At 42.0% G+C, this 27620-nt stretch overlaps 1 protein-coding gene across 1 annotated transcript; it reads right to left on the bottom strand.

Moving 5' to 3' along the window:
- Nucleotides 1-124: 124 nt before the first annotated feature.
- On the bottom strand, nucleotides 125-27620 carry pdgfrb (platelet-derived growth factor receptor, beta polypeptide). The gene is made up of 23 exons (XM_020082398.2): nucleotides 27207-27620; nucleotides 17344-17411; nucleotides 16677-16994; nucleotides 15903-16160; nucleotides 15064-15194; nucleotides 14465-14630; nucleotides 13278-13458; nucleotides 12127-12242; nucleotides 11855-11978; nucleotides 11474-11685; nucleotides 11063-11160; nucleotides 10812-10944; nucleotides 9254-9358; nucleotides 8827-8937; nucleotides 8543-8699; nucleotides 8135-8301; nucleotides 6566-6678; nucleotides 6287-6409; nucleotides 5675-5786; nucleotides 4424-4523; nucleotides 4220-4325; nucleotides 3243-3538; nucleotides 125-1727 (listed from the first exon to the last, which is right to left on the bottom strand). The coding sequence occupies exons 2-23, from the start codon at nucleotides 17384-17386 to the stop codon at nucleotides 1580-1582; spliced, it is 3318 nt and encodes a 1105-aa protein (XP_019937957.2). The 5' UTR covers nucleotides 17387-17411; nucleotides 27207-27620; the 3' UTR covers nucleotides 125-1579.

The raw sequence follows: 27620 nt of genomic DNA, 5'->3' as shown, positions 1-27620 counted from the left end.
TCTAAAGCTTTGTATAATTAAGAGAAGCAGGGATTCATTTTGACCAGAATTCAGACTTTTAGTGATTTAGTATTTTTCTGCAGTTAAACGAGTGGGTTAAAAAAAAGACTTCCAACAGCAATACTATGATAATACACATTTATTTTCACATTTACAACATATAAAATGACACATATATAAAAATACATTTGTAAACGTTAAGAAGAGCTTTGGTACCGTAGCTTGTGATACTGTGATGTTTTGTGCATTTAATACTGTGTAACAAATGCTACAGGAAATAAAACTAGTGTTGTTTTAAATGGTGGATTATGTCATGAAAGTGGACATTGTGTAAGTGGATGTTTAACAATGCAACAGAAGCGTCATCTCTACATGTGCACATATAGCTATCTAGGTTCCTTGAGTACAGTATAGCCCTTCATATCAGCGCGCGGTTTCAGTTGCAGGAACAAATATCTCAGTCTCTACAAAGGCGTCCATGTGCTAAGGCAGTAATACGCTGGGTTTATTATTTTCACTTGACAATCGCCTGTTATTCAAGACACTGGGAGTCATTATCTATCCCTCATAGCCACACGTTGAAAAGCCAAAATCAAACTCCCGCAATGATTTTAAGCTGTGTCTTTCTAACATAGTGTAAATTTATATTTCTTTATAGCGAAGATCCACATTTTCTTTTCTAAATAAAGTGCAAATCTGGCACAGGACTATGAATTAAAGCCTACACAGAAACAATTTTTCAAAGTTCACAAGACATATACATTTCATATCATCTCAAAAATCTCTGAAAAAGAAAGAGAAATGGAAAATTCAGGCTCTAAGGCATATAAAACTAAACAATAAAAAAGCTAATCTGATAGTAAAACAGTGCATGTAGATTTTGTCTGCATTTCATATAACGGGAATAAGATTTTACAAAAATACTTTACAACAGCTGTGGAGGAAAAAATAGGTTTAATTCATTTTACTATCCAAATTCAATGTCTAATGGTGGTTGTTCACTGAAAGTCCAATTAATGTTGATGATTCCATTTAATACTGAACTGTTGTTACTCAGATTTTAATTTGTGTTCATTATTTATTGTTGTGTTAATCATTTTGTATTATTACGAAAATTGTTCATTAAAATCTACATCGGTTGAGAAGGTGGGATGGATATAATGATAAGAGCCAACAAAGGGCATAATGCTAAATGTGTCTGAATAATAAAGTTTCATAAGGCCTCATAAATCTAAACTGGAGGATACAGTGAACACCTCTGTACTCACTGTAAACTGATTCTATAGGAGTGTGAGGAGTGTACCGCATTCGACTCTCAATAAATGTCTGGTTGATAACATCACGCTCGCTATTTCTTACCGTTTGTAATCTCAGAGGTATTAAGTGTGAAACAAAAACTCAAAGAAGGACAAAACCTTTAGAGTGCTTAGTGGAAATACAGAGATTGCCTTCTCAGTCTCCATTTTGCTACATTCTAGTTTAGTCACGTTCCCTTTTTCAGGCATGTTAAAAAAAAAAAGAGCAAAATTAAAAATTCCCATAAAAGGGCTGTGCTCTCTCAGGGTTCAGGCTGGTGTGGCTACAGGAAGCTGTCTTCTACCTCAGGCGTCCCGGATGAGCCCAGCAGAGCGTCTCTCTCGCTGGTCTCCTCCAGCCTGTCCTCCTCTGGCAGAGTGTCCGCCGTGTTCTGAGACATGGAGTCGCTCTCCTCCTCCGGGACCTCAGAGCTGAGAGCGGAAAGACAGAAAAGACAAAACACAACTTTACTCTGTGCACTCAGTCATCAGGGTCACTCTCCATTACTGTCTCTTGGCGTTTTGTTCATCTTATCTTCAGCAAACCCAGGTTCACTCCTATATCTTGTTTTGCAGGGAACTGACGCTGTTTATTGACTTACATTATATTACATTTATTACATTACATTATATCTATTGTCCCTGGTAAAATCTTTCCGGAACCTTTAAGTGTAATTTCTGTTGTCTCTCTGTTCTCTGTTGATTCTACAGATCTGCTTTAATCATGTTTTGCTTTGAATGCTGCGAGCATTTGTGTTTTCAGAAATAATTTTCAATATGATCTCTTGTGTGGAAGAATTTTCGCTTGCACAAAATGATTGGCCAATCATTAATACAAGAGCAGCATCTGTCTAATATTGCAAATAAAAATAGATGTGTGAGTTGACTTAAGTCAATCGATCATTTTAAATCTCGTCTAAACTAAATTTTAAAAACCCACATAATAAACACACACTTATTCCTGTATGTCAGCCTTCAATTATTTTTTGTACTTGTAAAGCATTGTGTATTGAAAATATTTGTTTTAATCTTGATTTGAATTCAGTCTGATTCTGTGTTATGATTCTGCTAATGTCATTTACTTTTATCTTGTGAGTCTTTTATTGCACCATCTCTCACACTGTTATCACTTTCTTTTTATCCATACTTGTAGTATTTTCCTGAGTTGGGCACTTTGGCTCAACTCTTGCTGTTTTATACGCGTTTTTTAAATAAATCTGACTTGACTTTACTTGGGTTAATTGTAATTATACAACTCAAATTAAAATGTTTTAACTTTGAAAGGTCATAAAGCAGCTGAAACAAATGCGTTGTTTTTACTTGAATTTTCGTATTAAATAGTCGATTATCTAAAGGAGGTTTGGTCCATTGAATTGTGACAAAACAGTCACCGATGCAAAATAATTTTCTGGTCATCTGATAATTGATTAATGTACAAACTGTCTCAGTTCTGGGATTATCTACACAGTTTTTGTGCAGTTTTTCAGTTTTTTCTCAGGTGGAGGTAAAGTCCTCAGCTCCCAAATTGATCAAATTATAAGTGAGCATTTTTAAAGTTCTGCTAAATTCAAAACACAGAAATGGAACTTGCCATCACTTTGAAACATAACAACAGCTCTTATAACTCAGAGAACAGAAATTAAATCCAAGTTAATAATAATTTATGAAATCATTAATTATTTTATATGTGAATATACCCAAACTGTCTAAGTTCAGACATTTATTTGGTCTTAAAAGCCAACTTTGCTTGGCTGTGTATTTATATATGTGCAATAAAAAACTCTTTTCTCTGTGTGCCGTCATAGTTCAGCTATTGTCCCAGCTCAACATCTGGATGAGTGGGTGTGTGGTTGGAAAATAAATGCTCTAGTTAAATAAATACATCTTCCTCTCTCTTGCAGCCTCAGCATTTGGCGCACATCTGTGGCCTGTTCTCAGCAGCTGTACCTGGCAGGGCTCTCCGACGGCACGTCAGTGAAAGCTTCCTCCGGTTTGGGGTCTGGGATGGGAATGATGTACTCGTTGTATGAAGTTATGACGTCCTGCGTGTCGGCCTCCTGTCTGAAGTTTCCTGAACTCAGGCTCTGGCTGTAGGGATCCGGGGGGAAGGAGAGGGTTGCGGGGGAAGTGGGGGAGCCAAATGATGGATTGGCGATGGGAAAGGGTGAGGAGAGCCGGGGCTTGGTGCGGGCGACAGCCGGGTGGTCGCTCTTCATGAAGTTGTCATTGACTTGGTTGTATCTCTGTAGTTACAGGAGAAGGTAGTTCGATCATTTGAGTGGTGTTTGCTGACACTGGGGTTGGATCTCACAGGTATATGTACTTCAAGAATCAGTCAGGAATCAAACACGTGATCAGTAGCTTCAGTTCACCAGTGTTGTACATCTGGACTTTCTTCTGACCAGTACAGACCTGCACAGTTTGACTTTTTCCTTCTGCCTTGAGTTGAGTTGGAGTAGAGTTCAAACACAACATTCTCCAGATATGACTGCATGTATTAACTGGCCGGGTATCTCTCAATACTTCGATTCAGTAATACCCTGCAGTACCATGAAAGAACAAAAACTAAACTAAATGGTGCTCAGTAGAGCTCATATCTCCACCAAGGCCCAACAGTCCTCTTCTGAAACCACAGTTAAATTTACTAGATCCATTTTTTTATTTGAAACTGTATCAATTGACAAACTCATAAATATCAGTCCCCCAAACATGCCTGACCTTCTTATTAATATCCATGAATTTATTAACGCAAATGTTCAAGAGAAAGATCTGCATCAACATTTAAAAGGTTCTTCTCTGACCCAAAGAACATCAAGTTTTGTGGTAATCAATCCAGTAGTTTTGGCATAATCCTGCTAATTCACAGTTTAGCATCAATAAGGCAGCTCAAAGGCCTTTGTGCACATTATGTATAAATAACGTACCTTTTTATAGCTGTCTGCCAGCATATTCCCCATACTGTGCACCAAGAAGGAGAACTCAGGCCTCGTCTCGAACTTCTCGTCCCAGCACTTCCTCATGATATCATAGCTACAACATAAACAGAATAAAAACGAGTTTATTTCTTGTTTTTATATCCACTAAGAAGACTTATTGGAGATGCAACAATAAGGGACAGTGAGACTCACACTTCATCAGAGGCGTGGGCAGGCTTGGTCATTCGGTAGCCTCTCTTCAAAGCGCTATAGAATAACTCATTCATGGGCAGATCTGGGTAGGGGGTTCCTCCTGCAGACGGCATTTCAAATAATTCAGCTGCTGGAAATCACAAGTCTTGCACTGGCTAGTAATCTAAATGGAATTCTGTGATGATGAAACCGATAATATTTTGAAGTCATGTACGTAGAAGAAACTTTTAATATTAGTAAATATCACTTTGTCCAAAAGAGCAAAGACACAGATTGATTATCTGACTCACATCTGTTGTGTACTGAGAGTATTTGTTCTAACCCTGATCTGAAAGAGGAATGGATCTGAACAGTTCACTGAAGGTCAGAGTGAAGCAGCGAAGCACAGAGAACTTTTGGTTTTCACTCACAGAAGCTGGATTGTCAGTTTGTTTTCTCTTCACTCAGGCTTACACTGCATATACTATAAACTGCCCCCTTTGTTTTCATGCTAGTTTCAAAATATCGTGGGAAGAGGGTTTTTTAAAAAAATAAAAAAATAAAAAAGCTCATAATGTTGTGAGAAAGAAAATGAGTTCATGAGCTTGACTGTGCCTAATACGATTTAGACCTCCTATGAGTCTTCAAGCTGAAGCACATACCAACAGCCTGGTGAGCACGGATCAGACATTCAAATTTGCTATAGACTTGTGCTGCTCTCATTTTAAACACTTATGTGTGACCCATGTATATTGTGAGACTTTAAGGGTTCAGTTTGAAGGATCTACCGGCATCTTGTGGTGAGTTTTCATATTACAACCAACTGAAACCCCCTCCCCTCCCTCACATCCTCGCCTTATCCTCCCCTTTATGGGGGCAATCAGGTAACGTCAAAACATGTTAACATGGCCGACTATGTAGAAGAACACCCGCTCCCAATATAGATTAAAAAAGATGATGAAAACACAAAGGTCCATAGTTTCAAGTGATTATACACAAAGCAAAACAAAGCCGTTTATTAAAACATGATATTAAATTTCTGCCGATAGATTCACCCCTAAATCTTACTGAACATTTAAAGAAGATGAATCCCTCGAATGTGTAAACCTGCTTTCTCTGTGTGTGTGTGTGTGTGTGTGTGTGTGTGTGTGTGTGTGTGTGTGTGTGTGTGTGTGTGTGTGTGTGTGTGTGTGTGGGTGGGTGTGTGTGTGTGTGTGTGTGTGTGTGTGTGTGTGTGTGTGTGTGTGTGTGTGTGTGTGTGTTTGAACAAACCCAGTGTGAAGATCTCCCAAAGAAGTATACCATACGACCACACATCGCTCAGGGTTGTGTACAAATTATGGAAAATACTTTCTGGTGCCATCCACTTCAGGGGCAGGAAGGTCTGTATGGAAAACCAAAACAAACAAAAAAACATTCCATGTCAGAAGAAAATCTATTTTGAAACTCTACACAGTCAACAAGAGTTCAGTTCACAGATGTTTGAGGTCATTGTGGATCGTGTGTGTGTGTTTATACTGTGTATTGTTCTGTGTAGAAAGGTGCTTTAGATTTAAGACACATTTTACACATACAAACATTCATGCACTTTGGTTATCACTTGCAGAGGCGTAGCTTGTGTGTGTGTGCGTTTGTGTCACTTTAACCTGAATACACACTAACTAATGTTGATGCATCAAAATTTGACGTTCCCACATGAAGTGACGTCTTTTTGATTGTTCAGGTTACATTGAGGGTTCCAGTTAAGTTCAGGCTTTCTTTTGGAATAGTTGAGGTTAGTTTGGTGATGGTTAAGGTTTGTAATTAATAATGTTGATGAATGACCCCATGTGGCGGTCGAACAAACGTGCATGCGTGTGTCTATGCAGTTATTTTGCTACTTACGCTGCCTTTAGAGATGTAGTTGGAGTCATGCATGATGTCTCTGGCCAGGCCGAAGTCACAGATCTTCACCAGTTTGCCCTCACAGATCAACACGTTCCTGGCGGCGAGGTCACGGTGGACACACTGTGGTGGAATAAAATAAAACGACATTGTTGTTTTTACACTTGTTTGTACACACGTGTAGCGTCGTAACAAGTCGTAAATGATTTCTCAAACTGTCCGGCTTTTTGAGGATTAGTCACCAGCTTAATTCTATGAACTTGACTTTCAATAACCTACATTCTTGGAGGCGAGGAACTCCATCCCCTTCGCGACTTGGTAGCTGAAGCTCAGAAGATCATCGTAGGTGAGGATGGAAGAGTCACTGATGGCCAGGTCCAATCTGCTGTCACCTGACCTCGATAACAGGAAGAGACACAAACACAACAGGAAGACAGCGGGATGAGAATCTCATGAATGAACTCTGGCTGTTTTGTTTGACAGTTTAATGGGCTCAAATGGAGCTGTTGTTGTTAAATATATTTATCTGTACGTAATCTCCTGTATTTAAATAAAAAAACAACTGTATTCCTTCATATATGAAGCTAGAACAATTACTGAATTTCACTATTTCAAGTTTACCAATTTAACTCATTTATACATTGTCCATTTCCTTGTATTTGCATGTGTTATATCCTGAGTCCCGGCCTGAAGACATCTACGTGCCTTTATTAATTTACAGAATAGCGCCACCTTGTGACAACAAGTAATAGCATGTTTTCATATTCTTGTTCACGTCTCCTAGTCAGTCAACCAAATCCACCATGTATTTTGTCAGAAAAGCCTCAATCTTGATGATCCTATATCGTGAAATGGTGTTGCCCTGGCTTTATCGTTGTTGTTACTTGTCCAATCGGACTCAGAGTTAATATAAAGTCTTCTACATGCCAAGATTCAGTCATAGCGCCACCCACTGGAATTTTCATGGTCTGTTATACATGATATAGACGGCAACAAAAAGTATGTTCGGTGCATGCTCTCTAGTGCCACAAAGTGGACACAGCAATTCACCATGCACACGAGCGAAATAAAACGTATTCGCACAGTGTTCCATGGCAGTGACAGCTGCGTCAAACAGCATCCTGCCTGTAGCCCGGACGTTCAACGCTGCTTGCAGCTTTAATCTGGTCATTCCTATATCAACTTCACTCATTTAAAAATAAAGCTTTTCACAAAACACAGCTAATTTTCTTGCTGTGAGTGTGACTGTAACGTAGTTACACTAACTCTTAGTTTGTCTTTATGTTTATTTTGGTTCCATGTCTCATCACTAACTCTCCTGTCATTTCAGAGTCTGCCTTTCTTCTCTGCCATGCAATCATCTCATTTCCCTCACCTGGTTTTCCCCGCCCACCTCCTCACCTGCAGTCCATTTGCTCATTAGTTCCTCAGTATATATTCCAGTCATTTTCACTTGATCCCTGCCACATTGTCTTGTATTTTGCCAAGCTCTCCAGTATTTTCACTTTTGCCATCTTGTTGTGACCCTGTTTTGCCTTCTGAGACTTCAGATACCTGTCTGCCCTTTGATAGATTTGTTTGCCTGATTTTGATCTCATGGTTTTGACTCTGCCTGTTTCTTGGACTGAATAAACGGATCTTCTCTTAAAATTTGCCTGCCTATCGTCGTGCTTTTAGGTTCTCCCTTGCCAGCACCAGTGACTGTGACAGGGACACAGATAGTTACTGGTTGGCCTCATATCATTGAAGTATTCCTGTGATCACTGGGCCCAATTCTTAACACTTCACACTTATCACCAATGCTGATGAGGGTTACATGAACTGAGACACGTGTGGCTCAAATCAAACCTTGTTCCTGGTAAATGTCTTGCTGGTAGGGTGACTCGTATGGAGAAGGCTGGATGTCTGCGTACTTGATGGTGTCTATCTGCTCCTGCATGGGCATGTAGATCGAGGGCTCATCTTTACTCATGTCCATGTATCCTCCATCGCTTTCACTTCCAGAAGACACATAGCTGGAGGGATACGATAAAATGCACTGAACGAAACTGAACTGAATCCACATTTATTCATGGTCACACATCATATAGAAACTTTATATAAGGAGGTTGTCTGTGCCTATAACTTGATGTGAGACAACCCAGATATTTAATTCAGGAATCCCCCGACACCCCCCAACCTCCCCCGTATAAATCTTACAGAACGCCCCTTTGTGCGGCTCTGAATGGAGATTTTTGTACAACTCGTCCTTCTCACCCTTTCCTCTGGCTAAGCGGAGTGCTTCCTCCCGAGATGAGGCAGCCGTCGTCTTGGTTCTTTTCAGCGTAGTACTGCAGGAACGTGTGCTTGTTCCGGTGCAGGTAGTCCACCAGGTCGCCATAGCGACAGTACTCAGTCACCAGGTACAGAGGCCCTGATTGGTGGAAAAAGAGCAATCCATATTTAGGAACTTCACAGAAATAGTCTTAATAATAAAGGGGTTGGTTAAATGAGAATCGTTTTTCATCAAATGTTGTTCCTGTTAAGACAATGACGCTCACCATGTTTAGTGCAAGCTCCAAGCAGGTTCACAATGTTGAGGTGAGGTCCCAGGTGACTCATGATCTTCAGCTCGGACATCAGGGCCTGGGTCTCACTCCTCCTGGCTGTGGCTGGATGAACAGAGAGACAACCACATGTAAGACTAGAGCTGTGCGTGGGGGGTGGGTGTTATGAGAAAAAGAGAGCTAAATATGCTGAGACCAGGACACACTGCGTCCCTGCCAAACTGCTGAATGACCCTTTGGCTGAGAGGGTGGCTGCCACACTAAAGCTCTGCATGGTGCTGCTCTCCGAGCTCAGAGGAGCACACCACCCTGGTCACTGTGTTTGACGGCCACGCAGGAGGACTCCACTGTGGTCTCTGCATTGTCCACACAAACACACATATGGCTCGCTACTGGGTTTTTAACATTGTGTGCTTCTTACACTTCAGCATTTTCACTGCCACCTTTGTGCTGGACTGGGAATGAGCGAGCCCGTACGCAGTTGCCTCGACCACCCTGCCAAAGGCTCCTGATCCAAGAGTGCGACCTGCAACACAAAGAAGGACCCAGGAGTGTGAACAGAGCACATCAGAGCTAAAAAACAACATTCTCTTCATGACGATTGTTATTGTACATATGTTTCTAATAAAGTGAGATTAGAAACTGTAGCTTATTAAAGGTGGTACAGACGATGTATTGAGTAGACGTCTGACTCAGTTGGCTTGGGAAGCTCTTTGTTGGGAGCAGCTGACAAACAACAATACAGCAATAGAGGGGAAATGTTTCAAAGGAGCTTTAAGGGACTAAGGCCAAGAAGAAAAGCTTAACACGGAACGTAGTTTATTATTCTAACCTCGACTGTGCCCATACAACCCTCAGCACTGAAGTCCCCTGCTGAGAGGAGCAGGAGAATCTGTCTGTGCTCATCTGAACAAGTAGTACTGAATAGAAGTCTGATATGAATGTTTTTATTTATATAGCTGACGAATAAGAAAAGTTGTGACATTTAAAAACTATAGAGTGTAAAAAGAATCATGAAAATCAAAGACGTGAGCCCAATGTGAGTTGAACAGTCTATAGCCTGCAGCATTATAGGAAGACATTAAGGTCCCCTCTAACCTTCAGCAACTGAAAAACAAAGACACTGTTTTAAGTTGGATTGGGTGAAGAAGTAAGGTCATGTCCTCATAGACCTCAATACAAAGACGCATTTAGGCTTTTTTAAGACTGACGTTAGATAATTAACGTAGAAGCTAATTTCATTTCAGAATCAACATTGTATTTCAGGGTCATGTTATTGTTTTAAAATATTCTGTCCAGTCTGACACTTGGCGCCCTGCTGACTGTTGGCAGGCTGGATGCGGCCACCCCAGTGCTGTTTGGTTGTTATGCCAATGCTAAGCTGCTTGTGGGTGTGGGTGTGTGGGTGTGTGGGTGTGTGGGTGTGTGTGGGTGTGTGGGTGTGTGTGTGTGTGTGTGTGTGCTCTTGTACAGCTATCTTTGTGAGGTTGACAGACACCTCTCAGAGTGTGACTCTTGTTGCCTACAGCTTCACACTGTGTGAGAGAGGAGACTGTGCTAAACACAGTGACATAAAGTTTCTGTCTGTGGTGTCAAACATTTGGGAGATACAGCGATTAAAAAACAAAAATAGCTCTCTCTCTGTTTTCCTCTGAATTTTCTGGTTAAAAATGGAGCGGTGCTTCAGTTGATTTAACATTAGAGTCTATGGGATAGTTGTGCGCTCCTCCTGTTGCTCTAGGGCTCATCATTTCAAATCCACAAGTCCTATTATTAAAGTAATTACAATGTTTCCCACAGTTTGATGTATAAAATGTGAGAAGTTACAGCTACGAGAGCTACAGTGTAATTTTAATTATACCTATAAATGTCTATTAATTTGAATTAATAATTCAAAGTATGATTACTGATAAGTTTCACAGGTTCAATCAATCGAGGTGTGTCTCTACAATCTGGTGCCCGTCCGACCGAAGACTCACCCAGCACCAGGTTGTCTCGTGACATTTCCCAGGCCAGGTCGTAAGGCAGGTGGATGGGGTCCACGTAGATGTACTCATGTCCGTCCTGACTCACAGACTCTATCACCTTCCACCTGATCTCGTAACGAGGTTTCTGAGGAGCACAGAGGAAACACACAAGAGAAAAAACATGACACACCAAAACCAAAGGATTCCGTTATTTTCCTTCGCTATCATTCCTGTTTACATGTGACAGGCGAGTTCCATCTTACCTTCCTCCACACGGCGATGAGGATGATAAAGGCCATGATGAAGATGACCAACAGGGCGAGAACAGCAGCCAACACTGTCACCTGGGAGAACAGCGCTGCTACAGGGGAGAGGACACTCAGCATTAGTCAGGATGAGGCAGAGATCGTTTCATTGAAGTCGTCTCAAATTCAAATAAAACTACACTTTCTGTTGATTTTTTTGAAAGAAAACTTATTTTTATAGCTCACATTCATGTCATTTTGATTGAGTTTATTCAGTTTAACCTATATTTAACATAAATACTTTTTTTACAATCATATAATAATAATAAATAATATAATAATAAAATAAAAGACATTTTACATACAATTTAAAAGAGAGATAAAAACACATAAAAATAACATGCATTATAATATTCATGTGACACTTACTGCCGGACACCAGTTTGATGTCTCTCCTGTCGACGAGGCCTGCTTGGTTGCTGGTCTCACAGCGGACCGTGACCTGCTGGGGCTTGTGGAAGGTCACCTGGCTGAGGACCTGACTGGTTTTCCGAGTCTCGCTGTAGCTCACGTTGGTTTGGATGCTCATTTCCTCCGGCTCTGGTGTCAGCAGCTGCCAAACCGCTGTCTGGTTGCTACACCTGCAGAGGGGCATGAGATGAGCGGGTGGATTCACTTAAGTGGCAGCAGCATAGCGTGAAGTCAAAGCAGCACATGCACATGATTTGAAAGTAAAAAGAGATTTGTGTGTAAGGTCAGCCCCCTGGTGTTCACTGTGTGACAGTTAAGTGATGACGGGTGGAGGCGTACTTGAGCATGCTGTCACAGCTGTACCACTGTATGGTCGGGGTTGGGACCCCCTCAGCTACACAGGTCACCAGATGCCTCTTCCCTGGGAGGTGGAGGTCGGTCAGGTCTTTAATCTGAGATGGAACTACACACACAGGGGGTGCAGCACTCATCAATCATTACTGGTGTGAGTAACAACATGTACATGATGATTTCTAAGAATGTATTTCAGGATCAACAATTGTAATGAAAATAATGAATAAAACACCTTTATGCTGTAATAAACCTCTCACCTCGAACCTCCAGGTCAAAGGTCAATTCCTTTGTGTCGTCTCCGTTGGTGACGAGGACGGTGTAGAGTCCCTTCTGCTCCGTCCTCACCCTCACCAAGGTGAGAATAGTGACGTACCTAAGACAGAAAGACTAAATAAATATCTGGCCATTCACTTGTCTTTTGCTTCAATGTGTACGAGCTGCCGGATATTTCTCCGGGGACATTCGACTTGATCTACTTCATGCAACAAGATTCTCCACAGATCTGTTATGTTGCACAAAATGAATCATGCTCTTTGTCAGATATGGAGATGCTTTAACCTAATTTCTACATCCAGACATTATCTTCTGGGAATATTGAAGAAAATTGAGAAACACTTCTTGATAAGCTCCTCTTAACTGCTTGTTAAAGCTTTTTTTGCACAGATTACAGAAATCATATTGAACAAATAGTTAAGTACATGAATAGATATAAATATACACATACAATAAATAAATATATAATAAATAATACAAATAGATAATAAATATGATTTGGTGATGAAAACACTATTTCGTATTCCGACATTTACTTTCTTACACGTAATTTCTACACATATTATTCTTATTTTTGTAATTCTACATGTATTGTTTCATATTTTTACAAATTTCTATATTTATTTATTTACACATTATGACATTTTTGTACAATCTCCTGAAAGAATATGTTTTAGACAGGAAATTAAGGAAATTTCACTGAAAATATAGTGAACTGAATGGACACTGTCCATTATTAGTAAATCTATTATCTTTTTAACAATTATTATCTCTTTATTTATTATTTATTTTGTCTTTTTTAGTGTTTTTGGCAAAACTGTGAAAAACATGGTCCTACTACATCTGTGTTTTTCTGTAAGACATTAGTGAGTTGTGACAGGTATGTTGTGTTTAAGGTTCCTGTGTAATGAATGACGGAGTCCTGCCCTCCAGAGAGGATAGTGTTTCTCTCTGCGGAGGCCTTATCTGGTGATGACTGACAGGAGCTGGATGCCTCTGGAGGCCGTCACTCTTACAGAGCACCAGTGCTAATTGTTAAAATGCATCAAGGCCTATGAGGTGTTTAATTGCATTCTGGTATTCAAGGTATTTTTAAGGTCAAAGGTCAGCTGAGGAGTCTGGTTGGATGTCTGACCTGTTCTCATGCTCTTGTCTGGTTGGGATGGTCTTGTCTCCCTTGATGGTGGCACCGTCTTTGCTCCAGCGGACCTCAGGGGGAGGGTAGGCCTCAATCTCAACTCTCAGCTCCACGTTCTCCTGAAACTTGGCCGAAATGTTTTGTTGCTTGGCAGCCTTCAAGTCCACGAAGCCTCGCTCTGAAGGAAAAAAAAACACATACCATCAGAAACATAGTGTACATGTGAAACTAATTGATTTTATGGACAAAAAAACTAAATGCATCTCTTCCTGCTCACGTATTTTATTCTTCTTTTCTGTTTGACATTGATACACCTCTCCCTTTATGTTAGACACTGTATTTTTTGTTTATGTGCTCAGTTGCATGCAACATTTATTGAGAGAGAGAGGACCTCTCTGAGGTTTCTACATTTAGTTTTTGGTTCCTTTTGTTTTTGTTGTATTTCCTCACTCTCGAGGGCAGAGGTTGTTCAGCCCTATAGGCAAATTATGATTTGTGAAAAAAGAAAGTCTTGCTCTGTAAAAAATAAAGGTAATTGATTGATTGAGTGATAATTCTTTGTTAATTTACTTCATTGGACAGTGGGCTATAGACAGTGTACTGGCCCTGTTTGTAAGCTTCTGTCTTTTCCACTGAGATGTCCAGGCTGCAGCACTACACTGTCCCAGTCTCAATGAAGCATGGCAGTTCACACTATTCATAAACATCACACACCTCGCTGCAAACAGAGTAAGCATTCACAGACCCAAACACATTCAGAGGACGTCAGGAGACAGAAATGAAGAAAAGCTCAGCATGAGGAACGCTGCTTTCCCCCCCCTCCTCTCAGTCTGCTGCTCGTAAGATGATCGAGCTACTTAGATGCTGACTTACTGTATATTAATGTTCGAAGTCAGACCTTGGTTACACAAACGCGCTTGTGAACTTGGAGTTTATTTCCAAAAGTCTAAATACAGAGTTGCTGCACCCTCGTGGTTTTTCAAGGTATCACTCAGGGCATCCACACCATGTCGAAGGTTGGAACAGAAATAAACAGAAGTGATCTTTATTTCCCTTAGAAGAAGCAACTCCCTCACCTTGACTTAGGTTTAGATAATAAGCAGTCTCCTCTCTGTCAAACCCAATAATAATCTGTGCAGCATCGGCTTGTTTGAGTTTTGTGTGTGTGTGTGTGTGTGTCTAACCGAGCACAGTGATGTTGATGCTGGCAGAGTCCCTCTGGTCTTGGATGGTGTCGTGGGCATGGCAGACGTAGTTTCCGCTGTGGGCCACTGTGGCTCGAGAGAAGATGAGGCAGGAGCGCATGTTGGTGGCCGACAGGATGTCTGTGTGCGGCTCAACCTCAATCAGCTTGAAGAGATAGAAAACATGAATCTGTTGGTGTGGCATTTTATTATCAGGTTGAATCGGTTCTACATTTTAATGGTCTAACATCTGCACGGTGGAGCTTTTTGTTTTCGACAGGAAACGTATAATCCCCTGGATACGACTGGGTGTTGGGAAATATTGTCTGATCTGTAGCAAAGGTCACATGACAGATTCACCCATGAAACATGGTGATGCTGCCTCCATGTGTTTTTATAACTATCCAGTAGATCATCTTTAATAATAGAATAGAATGTTCAGAACCAACACCATGTGCTATGAGTACAATTTCACAGGGGGATGAAAATCGAGGTGTGTCTCTACATCTTGATGCAATTTAGGCTCAGCCATAGCTTGGAGAGCGATCACAAAGGAAAAAGCTGAACAAAAGCGCCTGTTCTGCTTCACTCCTACTCACCTCTCTGTTGGGGATATCCCAGGAAAATAACACCAGCTCCACTCCGTGCACCGTGCAGTTGACTGTCAGTGGTTCGCCTTGTTTCAGGACCATCTTTGACACATTGATGTAGGCGTCGATGGCCTCGGGGACTGGGACGGGAAGAGAGAGTGTGGGGGAGAGGAGGAAGAGGATTAATCAAAACAATATGTGGAAAAGTCTCCTTCAGTTGTAATGAGCCACTAATCTTGTCAAAAAAAATCTGAATTCATATTTATCTTCTAATGGTCAAAAGTTGATTGCTGGCTCCTATGTTTGCATCTCAGGGAAAAAAGAAAAATAATTTTACAACTCCATTAACTCCTATACCACTCCTATATAACACAGATTATGTTTTCATCTGGATTTTTGTTTGTTAGTTAGAGCAATTAGCAAGATTACCAGTATACTTGGTGGAAGGATGCCGTAAGTGTCAGGAAAAAAACAAAGAAAAAACGCCAAGGAGGTTATGTTTTTCGTCCACGTTTGTTTGTTAGTTAGTAGGATTACGTAAAAACTACTCAACCGATTTCCTTGAAATTGGAGCATGACCTGAGGAAGAGCCCAACATTTTTTGATGTGGCTCCAGATCTGGGGGTTGGGACCAGGAATTATTATTTTATTTTTATATGATCCTTTATGGTGCTTTAAAAAGACCGACTCGTTAACTTTCGTAGTTTGGGTGTATGCTGCAACTGAATTAAAGGGGCCAAACTCTGTGCATGTGTTTGTGGGTTTCAGCACACATGGAGGGGGTTGAGTCGATAATCACCATTTTTATTTTGGGAAGAGGCTTTTTCTCGAGGAACCTGAACACCTACCAGTGATGCTTAAAACGTTGAATTCCTGAGACTCCTCCGCCTTCCCATTCAGCTCTCCTCGACACACATAGGTCCTGTCCTCCAGCGGCGCCTTGTACCCCTCACTGGGATCATAATGTCCTCTGATGGGCATGTCGGTGTCCCTCTGGTAGAGGGTGACATTGATGTTTGGGTTGGTGACCAAGCAGGGGACAGTGCTCTCCTGACTGGTCTTAGTAACCATGCCATGGGATCTCTCTATGAACCACACATCAGGGTCTATGGACAGGAGCATCACAACTCTCATTATTTAAATTGTCGATCAAACGATTGATGAATCTTATTTCCATACATAGTGAATAATCTTTAAAGTATCGTGTTCAGTTACAGTTTTTGAACCAAAAAAAAGCTGTTTATATGCTCATATAATAAGAGCTGATTGATTTGTGACTTTTACAAAGAGAAAGCAGTAAAATGTTTTGACTATTTTCTCTCATTACCATTATTTTTCTATCAATTCTTCTATTTTCTGAATTCTTCTTGGAGGGAAATAATTTTAACGTAGATGCAAATTGTGCAAACAGCATACTCAACAATCACTATGTTTTCAGCAGTATTTTAAAATGTGTTCTTAGTGTTTCTTATTTTTCCAATGTGAACACACTTAACCTGCAGAGAATTATACTTTGAAACAAGGACATCATTTTTATTCCCCTTTTTTATGAGGGAGATATTGTAACTTTCCACAATGAAACATCTTTTAAAAACTGTGTTGGTGCTTAAATTAGATCTCACCTGGGACAAACACAACAACCTCCTTAGTTTCTCCAGTGTGTTGATCAACACACAGGTACACCCCTGTGTGCTTCCAGCTCACATTCAGCAGGGTCAGAACACTAGATGTGGCGCCGTTTGGCATGATTTCATAGCTCTGGCCAACATTTTGAACTTGCTCCACTTGGAAATACGGCACATCGTCCCTCTTGAACTCCCAAGTCGTCTCCCTTAAGCCGGAGCAGGTAAAACTAAGGGAGGAGCCTTTGGCCAGGACTAGCTCTTTGTCATTGGGTGTTATCTCCAGGCAAAACAGCTGCGTGCAGAGGCACAGGAGAGCTGGAGTTGACACAACACAACAAGGGAAAAAGGGTCAGGATGGAGGTCAAAGAGACAGCAGCATGAGGTCAAAGGTTAAATCAACAATACAAGGCGGATCCTGCTCTATCTCTAAATGATGAAGGATGTGAGCTGTCTGGAGCAATAAGGGGGAGGATAATGACGCCTCGTCAGTGACAGATATATTTAAAATGATGGAGGTCAGCTTGAATCCATCAGTCGTCTCAGTTACAGGCCAGAAATCTATCAAAATACATTCAAGTATCCAATCTTGACATTATGGTTGGCATCACATTCTTCTCAACCTGTGGTCCTGTTTCAAATTTTTCACAAAAAAGTTAGTTCTCACTTGTAACTGTCAGATGGAGAATGGACGCCGTCGCCCTCGTCATGTTGGACGTCTTCAGACAGTTTGTTCTGGAAACAAGCAGATGAGAAAGAAGTCCTGGTCAAACCTCAAACCAGATCACGGATCATTCTGTCCACAAAAAAATTCAATAAAACTCTGTCAGGAGTGTTCACCCCAGTTAACACACAACTCCATCTCAAAAGGATTGACTGGTAATGGATTGATTCCCATCTTCATGACATCAAGCAGGATGGGTTAAGTTTAGAAGAGTTTAGGAGATAAATCACATCGCATGTCAGAAAAATCTGCTTCCAATCAGAGGAAATGACACGAAACTATGCTCCACTCATACCGAGAGGAAACAAACACAAAGCATCCAGTTTACTGTCAGGCTGCCGTCTTTAATGGTTTCTGGCCGGCACACATGGTCTGAGGTCCAGATGCAGCTCACTCTGAAGGTATTTGATGCCTCGCTGCACCGGGACAGAGCGACAATGTCTGGCTCTTTTTGTTCCCGGTTCACCAGCATTCTGACCAATAACAAGCAGGTCACTGTGTGCAGCCTTTGCAACACGCTCACTGGCAACAATGCTGCGTCCAGGCTATTCAAGAGCCGTGCTGAGCCATTAATTGGTTTTCTGTGTAAACAAAAAGTGAAAATGAGGCCATTCACCCAAGCTGCTGACACAGGAGTGTACTGAGATTTGAAAGGTTGCTATGGTTTTTTAATACTAATAAGATATCATGTTGTACACCAAAAGAGATATCAACATCCTAGAATGAATTCAGCAGATTTTCAGGCCAGAGGTTCCTGATACTTACCATCCTCACATCAACCACCATTTCCCAAGACCTTCAAAATGCTCTGATAGTAATTTCACTCCAGAGGGGGAAAAAACTGTAGAGGGTAAGGGTGGTTTGTTGTTATGTTTGGAACAGGGGTTAGGGCCTGCAGTGCACAGGCGTCTGGAAACAGTTAAGGATGGATCACAGGCCTGTACACAAGAGGGTGGGAACGAGAGAGAGGGCGGAAGAGGGAGCCTTGGGAAGAGCGAGGGTGGAGGAGGAAGTGGACGAGAGGAGGCGGTGGAAAAATTGTGAAATAAATCTTGTGAAATCTCGCCTACATTTGCAGGATAATGTAATACATTTTACGATCTCTATTTTAAGAACTTGGGCAAAATACATTGTGTAATCCAAAACAGATTGTGAAGTTTATCTGAGACTAAGAGGAGTTTATTTATTTGAACATGTCTGGCAGCATCACCTTTGTATCCATAACAGTTGACCAAGTTGGCAGATTTGTTTTCCCAATTGATTTAGCTCCAAGTATAAAACAGGGAAAAAAGATCTGATCAGTCTGGCAGAAGTGATGAGATAGAAGACTCATAACCCAAGTGACTCAAAGCAGACACACGTTGCCTCCGTAAATTAACTGCCTTTGGCACTTCCGCTCCCAAAAGCTCTTGAGTTGCTCCAAAAACATGACTGGTCCATTTCCTCCCCTGCAGACTCCTGGTTCTAATAAAAAGGGGTGAGTGAGCAACAGACAGAAAGAGAGAGACAGAGAGAAAGAGAGAGAGGTTTTCTCCGGTTGTTCGCGGGCACAGAAACACATGGCTTTCTGATGTGTGCCAGCATAATGCTAAAACTCACACTGTACACAGAGACATGCGCTGGGTTGCATCCCAACCCCCACCCACCCTACTCAATCTCTGGAGACACACACGCGCGCACACACACACACACACACACACAGACCTCTCCCTCTATTCCCCCTTTTGTCACTGCGGTCTCTGTACAGTTCACGTTCCCACAGTATTCCTCTGAAACTTTCCCAGGATCGCTGATACCCTTGGGACCCTGCTGGTGATGACGGCGGAGAGCGGAGGGGTCACCTCGTCCCGGGGGGGGGCCCCATGCAGCAAGCAGCGATGAGGGACCGTCCACTGCGGAAGCCATGCATCAGTGCTTATACAAGTAGTGGTCAACCTCAGTGTCAGCGATGATGACTTTGAGCGACAACAGCCAAACGCAGTGACGCCAAAGGCATGTGTCACTTGGCAGCGTGAGAAGAAACAAATGTTATTGTGCCTGTGTGCTCATGTTATATTTGCTGAAACAAGCCAGACTGCTGCTGTGTTGCAGGATGTGAAATTACATCTGAAATAAAAAAAGTAAAAACACTCTTTGCTGAACAGGAATCTTGGTGTGTTCAAGTATCCGTTTGGGGTCTTTGAAAGGAACGGAAAGATAATGTTTGGTTACTGCAACATGATGCGGTTTTATGTTGACCAGTGGGTAGTGGGGGTTTCAGAGGAGGAATCTGACCCTCAAAATGGGATGTGCTGACTGGGATCACAGAGCCAAAGGAGAGTCAGGAGCTTCAAAAAGACTTTAAGATTGAAGACTATGAAAGATTTAAGTGTGAGGTGATGTGCAAAGTAGTTTCAAACTGTATTGGAATCATGGCTCTTTTCATGCTCTATCCTGGTGAGGACGAGAAGAGAACAACGGTTTTGTCTGCCAACAAGGTTTGGCAGCATTTCAGTGACGCTGTTTCCCACTTAATAAAAACACTTAGCAGCAGTTTGACCCCCTAAAACCCAAAGCTGCACTTAGTTTGAACCAAAGAGATGATCGGGCAGCCTGTGTTTGAGACAATTTACAGTAAGAAACCTCCACAATATCCACAAATCAAGTCCAGTCGAGTCAAGTGGTTCTCGGTCTGAGGAGGGTGGCTTGTGCAGAATCAGCAAAACATTTTTCTAACCCAGATGTTTATTGTCATCTTTTTAATCTTTGAAACTGGATACTTCAGTCTCACAATGATCACGGAGGTCTGAGAAAAACAAACAGCGTTTATGCGAGTGATGGCACAGTAATCACCGAGAGGACTAAACTGTTTTAGTGCCGTACCAAGTTTTCCCACAGATGCTGGGAATTTGGTGGCTGATTGACCCTTCCCAGTTTTTCATAAACAAGCGAGCTACACTCAACGTGTCGCCGGCTAATGAAGAGGAATGCTAAAATCGACCTCAGCTGGGTGCACACAGCCCACGCGCAGCCTCAGGATACAGCTCGAGTGTGTAAACCCTGGTCCCTCTGCATCCTGTAATCCCACTTGTGGGATTATCTATGTATGCTATATGTGCATGTTTTATTTAAACATCTGGCAGTGATGAAGCAGTCCTCAATGAGTTGGGAAACCACGATTGCAGCCAACTGTTTGCTTAAGTGTGTCCCAAGGGGGGGGGGGTTACAATCGGGGAAAAAAGGAGTAAAAAAAAGGAGTAATCTATCACAAAAGGGAGAAAGATGTCCAAACATGCAGCTGGAGAGTTCTGACTTCCTGTATGAGGACATTTTCTGGAATTGTGTGGGTGTAATCCAGTGATGCATCAGTGACACAGCAGACCACCACAACCACTAACCAAATACACACAGAGACAACAAGAGATGCCACAATGAGTAGAGGATCATGCAGCACATCATGAAACTCCTTTACTGAGAAAAACAGCTTTAAAATAGAAAAACACTCAGAAGAGGGAGGGAGGGAGGATGGGTGGGTGGATGGATAGATAGATAGATAGATAGATAGATAGATAGATAGATAGATAGATAGATAGATAGATAGATAGATAGATAGATAGATAGATAGATAGATACATACATACATACATACATGGATAGATGGATGGATGGATGGATGGATGGATGGATAGATAGATAGATAGATAGATAGATAGATAGATAGATAGATAGATAGATGTAATTGGGTAATTACTCCCTTGGAAATTGGTGAAAATGGTTAAATTGGTGAAAAAACAACTTCTCTCGCAAAGTTGAAGAAAGTTCCAAATTCCTGGATCCAAACCAAAATGGAATGGGTTCTTCCTTGGGTCATGCCCCAACTCTATAAAATTTCATGGCAATTGGTCAAATAGTTTTTGCCTAATCCTTCAAATTAACACAAGTGAAAACCTGACCTCATGTCACTGGGGGAGAAAAGAAGCTGCACAACAAATCTAAAATCACCTTAAGAAATGAGAAAAACCATTACAAGAGAGAAGAAAAAGAAAACCTACAAGGAAAAGAAAATCAACAGACCTATCTGACCAGTGACAAAGCATGACCAACACACCACAAGAATAGTGCACACAGCAGCAGACAGAGGGGAAGAACAGCGACGTGAGCATGCAGACATACAGGGCACAGTTTATGGGAAACACCACATGAAAGCACGAGTGGGACAGCAGAGGGAGCACACACGCAGTCTCCAGAGGACAGGAAGCTGTGCAAAACAAACATCTCCAATTTAGCAACCACTTCTCTCCAATGCAAACAATTAGCAGCTCCTATAGGACAGAATATGATATATCACAGTCATTGGCACTTTATTAAGAAACGTTCAAATCATAGGACTGAATAAATTACACTCAATGAACACACGTCATGCTTGTCTTTGTATTTTATCAGAAGGATGTCCGGTTTTCTCGACAGATCTCCGAGCAGCAAGGCCCTGGTGAGCTCTGTGGGAAAAAAATGACCTGGTGTGACTTTGTTACAACAAACCTCCATTTTTATCACCAGTCTTGGACAGACCAGCCAACACGCCCCCCCCTCCCCTGAGGAGAACCCTCTGGTCCCTCAGCAGCAGACCCACAATGCAGAGCACCCACCTCAGACAGCTCTCACTGTCTTCCAACGTGAAAAAACGACGGATCTGCAGGCTTATGGGTAAAAGGCAGTTTCAGCTGGGACGGCACATGTGTCGCCAACATGCTGTCAGAATATGTGAGTTGCTGTAAGCAGGAAATGCCTCATAAGCTTGTGTATGTCTGTAGTCATCCATCTTTCTTTTTGTAAAAGATAACTAACACCCTAACACACATTTGATTTGTTTAAATATGTGTGTGTGTGTGCGCCTCATATATCTAAAGCTACAGATACTTGAACTATTTTTGACCACTTGGAGGCTGCAGGAACAAGCTTTAAGGGGTCTGAGTCTAAACACGACAAATATATGTTATATATCTTGTTGACTTTTGGACTTACAGTATCATGGTAACAGGAACTTCCATTTTGTCTTTTAATTGGGTCATATTTGCTTGATCCGTAGCATTATCCTTCCATTGTTGTGTTTCAGTCACTTGTAACATAGCACGATTATTCATTAAGACTTTAACACATCACCTCATCACATGATTTGCGCCAGAAGAAAACAACTCCCATGATCCCATGTTACTTCGCCACCCCATTAAACTAGGTATTTTGTTGTTGTTTTCATTAAGAGGCATCTACGACCAAAGTTAAATATTGTACATTTGTACAGGTCTTCATTTCTTATCCTGACATCTGACTGGCAGAAAGATTTTCAAGACTTTTGGCTCTTACACTGACGCACAACTGGAATTCGCAGTTGCACAGCTGGACTGCAGGACTTTAAAAAGTTCTGTCTCAGCAAAAAACAGCTTGTTTCCTGTAATTTCAGAGCTTGAAGCTGCACTGAATCCATCTCAAGTTTGTCTTATCAGATTTCGGAGCATTAAAAAAATCCTCCTCTGTTATTGCTCTTCATAAATCTCAGTCTAGTCATCGTTCCTCAGCAAACCAAAGTGACTGTGCTCATGCTGAGCAAACACGTGTTTGGAAACCTGTGGATTTTGGTTTGCTCTCTTTCAAACAGAGCTGTAAATACTGTTTGTAGTGGCAGTGGGGGGACATAAGGGGCCTTAGGGTAAAACTGATGGTTGTAGAATGACATCCTTAGATGTGGCTAGTGTTTGATATCAGTTTAACAATCTCATTTTCTCCTCGTTTGAGATCATACATTAAAGAAAAAAGAATTAAAACACCAAAAATTAAAGAGGCGGTTGTCACTGAAGTAAAATTTCCCCTGTTTTCTTGAGCAGTGAATCCTGGAGTTGTTTGCAACCACTTAAGGCTATAATTATGCATGTGCTTTGTCCCAGTCCCAGCCAATGCAAACAGTTTCTGCTCTGTGGGAATACACGAATATCAAATATATTTTACTGGCATATTCATCATCCCACGCTTTCTTCTAGGACCTCACCCACCCGTGTGCAGAGTGTTGAACCCCAACTCTTCAAATCTTTCTCCCGTCCCACTAACACTAGAGGGTAAAAGACCCCCAACCAGCCTCGTGAGAAATGGAGGACGCCTACACACACTTCCAGTACCTCTGCTCTTTACACACCCCCAATAAGACAGATCCAGAAACAGCTGAATACAATTAGGACTGTTTCCTTAAACACAGGAATAAAGGCTGTGGGAATAAGAGAAGCACAAATCTGGGTGATTAGTCATACTATCTGTGCAGTTAAGCTTATGTTGACATTTACAACAAGCTCTTTGGGTGTTGTTTCCTATGCATAGGTATCGACAAATCAGAAGGAGTGCCAATGCTAAATATTATTAAATCTCAAACGAAAGCAGCTTGTAACTTCAAGACAAACTGAGAGACATCCAAATTCTCTCTCTCTTTTCCATTGTGTGGAATATTCTTATCTTGTAAAAGCAACAGACTGTTTGTCTTCGTCCTTCTGTCCTCCTGTCTCACTGCACTGTATCACTAATTCCAGCTTGTTTTAGTTGGAGCGAGAAAGTGTGTTGCTTTAACAGGATCTGTTGGAGACCAAAACTTCCTGCTAAAAAAAAAATATATCTTTATTTTTCCTTATGTAGTAAATTCAGAGAGGCGATCGTAATACTTAAGCTACACGTTTTTTAATTTATTTAAAAATTTTGGGTCATCACTTTAGGAAATACTTTTTTGCATTCAGTTAAATAAGACACATATGACTGTAATGACTTAATCAGGATCCTAATTTAGCAAAGGGCTCTTTGGTTTTGAATATGCCAACTATAGATGTGTGAAACCAGACAGAGTCAATCTGTTTCCTGCTAAATTCAGTGGTTGCTGGCTGTTGTCTAATATTCACCATGGGAGCAGTATTGCTCTTTTTATTACACTTGCAGCAAGAAAACTAATTAGCATATTATCTGTTATCAATTCCTTGAATATTTCTTCCTCACAGTTATGGCTCAATAAGAAACATAAATTCAGTCTCAGAAACGTCATCATACTCTCTGTGGGTGTGGTTTGAATGGCAGTGGCCAGGAAACATAACACACAACCACACAACTGTCACCACAGTTTCATTCAAATGTTGCCAAACTCCGATCTGATAGGTGCACAGATGTGACATAACATCCCCCATTTCCAGAAGAGCTCCACCCACTTTAATACAGCACAGAAAGAAAAAAATACAAATAAATGTGTGGTAAGAAAACTGTGTAGTAATGTAGGACGCAACTGCTCATCATTTTAGTTTGGTCCAACCCCCATCTGCTAACACGGAGGAGGCGGGGATGACCTGTCGCCAACAGGAGGCGATGGAGGTGCTTTGGCTTCACTTTTGGGGAGCAGTCATGACTACCATCTTTATATAGAGTCTATGGAGCAGATGTGTAAACTGACATGTAAACCTACTTAGTTAGCTCCAGCCTTCGCACATATTTTTGGACGTCTCTGTTACGTGTGAAAATGACACCAATCTTTGCATTTGTAGGCAGATTTTCTTTCCGAAGGTTTGGTATGACAGCTTGTAAAAAAGAAACAGTTCCTCCAGGAGTGGACCTGCAGGAGTGGCTGTGCTCTCCCGCTGAAGATGAGATGCAGCTGCCTGTCAGCTCTGTGTGAGTGGGTGGGAGGGAGGGAAAGAAGGGGGGAGAGAGGGTGGGAGGCCAGATGGACCGGGCAGCCATACAGGATGCTGTAGCACCGCACCACTTAGTGCTCTTCATTATTAAAGCTATATGACTTAAGTTCAGTGTCTGAGTACATCACTAAAGAAGCAGAGGCTGATGGGCTCACAAAGTAACAACTACTCAGTTCAGAAGTATGAGTGAGGAATCGTGAATCACAACAAGGGATCACCAGTAAATGAGTCAGAGATGGATAAAGTTAAATATAAGATACACACACTCATTAAGATATGTAATGATAACCATGTGGCATGATGTCTGGGAGCTCACAGGTTTCTAAACCATCATTCTTCAACCGGATATAAACAACGTTTGGTTTTGTTTCAAAACTGAGCTCAAACTGTTACATATCGGAGCACATGGGAGCCGAATCAGACTCCTGGCATGTTTTTTGCATGGTCATAATGCGAAGCAGATTTTCTCAGCGAGACTGGCATGCAGGGAGCCCGAGGAACCAGGAAACAGCTGATGACGGAGGATTAGGTCTGGGCCAGGGGAATGGAGCCGAATGGGTAGTGCTGCGTCGGGGCCCAGGGAGAAGAGCTCTGCTGTAGTACATACCAGCAGTCTGACGCACAGGCAGAAAAATCCCCACCGCACAGGAGACAAATGAAACTTCACAAGCCTGTTCAATAAAGATCCATGAGAGTAAATATCACATTTAAAGGTTTCTGTTTTCTTTTGCAGCAGGCATCCTGCGGATGGTAGAATTATGGTATGAGTGTAGTACAGGCTAATACTATTGATGGCAAAAGTATGATATGCATGCAGTGTTCCAGCAGCTCATCTGAAACAACAGCACTGGACAATGCCTGGACCAAAAATATCCACCGAGCCAGAGACGAGGGTGTTGACTGCTGTTATTATCACAACTGATGCTAATTCAGATTCTCCCATTTTAGCAATGTGTAAACAGAGGACCATAGTGCAGTTATCCAGACTAAACACAACTAACTGAACCAACAACTTAACCACACAGCAGCCGTACACAGCCGGGAAGTGGCGACGCTTTCAGGTGCAAAACATATGGCGGATTAGTGTGAGGAGACATGCGTGCCACATGTGTCTCATCCGTGAAACAGCTCACATTGCCATAATGTAGCTCATTCCAGGTAGTAAAACCTTCTCATGTGATGAATGCGAGGAGATGATTCAACAGATTGTATTTACGGCTCAGGCCAGGTCACTGGTTCAAGCCAGATTTGTGACAACGGCATTAAGATATGACATCAGGACTGTCTGTTATCACTAAGAGGACATTCATCAAGAGTTAAAGAGGATGCTGGGGACAGTGACTGATGCTGGGTCCTGATTTCACTGCACCATCATGGCGTTCCAGAAAGATTCTCCATGTAGGGGGGACACACCGAGGAGGGAAGAGACTGATGGGTTTGGTGTTAAGGACCGTCAGTTCACTCAGGGTGACTGAGGAGGGCTGTATAAACAAGTCCTTTAGCAGCGAAGCACACACACATACAAACAGCTCGTGCCATAAAGCCCAGTGTCTGTGTGTCTGTGTGTGTGTGTGTGTGTGTGTGTGTGTGTGTGTGTGTGTAGGACCCTGGGATACCTTGTCAAACACATTCTCTTAGCGAGAAGATAAACATTGTTAGAGTTTCACTATGCTAAGTGTGAAAAGGTGTCTATGTGCAGAGATGCAAGCCATCACCCAGCTCGTGTTTGAACAGGTTGCTCTGCACTCTTTCACATTGTAATTCCTGTTGTGTACACATTCAAGTATGCGGGTGACAAATACCACCAACACAGAAACATTAATATTAACCAGTAACAACATCACACAACCAAAGAGACTTTAGCGACAGACTTCTGAGCTTGTTTTCAGGTATTAAATCAGATTGTTTGATCAGAGGCTCGATATGAAGCAACAGTGTGAAGGATGGAAGGATGAGGTGCTTCCTCTCTGAGACAGACAGCTATGAAATCCACTCTGTCACAGTGGGTTTCCCATGTAGGATAAGTGAATTCTCCACATTTGGTACAGCACATCTTCTCGTCTGCCAGCAGCTGCCCAAATAAATCCTTGACAGTGATGAAGAATTAAGAGTTCTTACCTTCAGAGTGACCCGGGACACACAGACAAGTCTCTGTCCGAGGAGGTTTGCCAGGCCAGCAGTCGGTCTCCCCCTTCTGAAACCGGAGGAGAGATCTCCAGCTGGTCGTCTCTACAGGGGTGGCTGCCTCAGATGTACAGATCCCCTCAGATGTTTAGAGTCTGAGGTTAATCGCTGCCGTCCTGTCCTGGCAGTCCGCTGAAGGAGGTACCACTTTGAGTCCGGCTGTTTGTTTTAGTAAAATCACAGCCCGGCGGGGGTCTCCTCTCTCTCTCTCTCTCCACTCTCACACTTTTAGAAAGCCTGCCCACTGCTCCCAAACATGAAAAAGTGTTCCCAATGGAGACGTGCACACTCCGTGCCTGACAGATTCACACCGAGGGGAGTTTTAGCAGTGCGGCCTGTCTGGAGCAG

The sequence above is a fragment of the Paralichthys olivaceus genome, chromosome 9 (genome assembly GCF_024713975.1).
Source record: "Paralichthys olivaceus isolate ysfri-2021 chromosome 9, ASM2471397v2, whole genome shotgun sequence".
Classification (NCBI taxonomy): Eukaryota; Metazoa; Chordata; class Actinopteri; order Pleuronectiformes; family Paralichthyidae; genus Paralichthys; species Paralichthys olivaceus.
This window is presented reverse-complemented; position numbering and strand designations above follow the sequence as displayed.

Bases quoted from the DNA above. Each gene is read 5' to 3' on its own strand.
- pdgfrb (XM_020082398.2), bottom strand. From the start codon at position 17,386: ATGACGAGGGCGACGGCGTCCATTCTCCATCTGACAGTTACAA. The intron at 10,945-11,062 runs GTAAGATGGAAC...TGTGCTCCTCAG, and splicing joins TCATCGCCGTGTGGAGGAAG to AAACCTCGTTACGAGATCAG. The intron at 6,410-6,565 runs GTAGGTTATTGA...ATTCCACCACAG, and splicing joins AGTTCCTCGCCTCCAAGAAT to TGTGTCCACCGTGACCTCGC.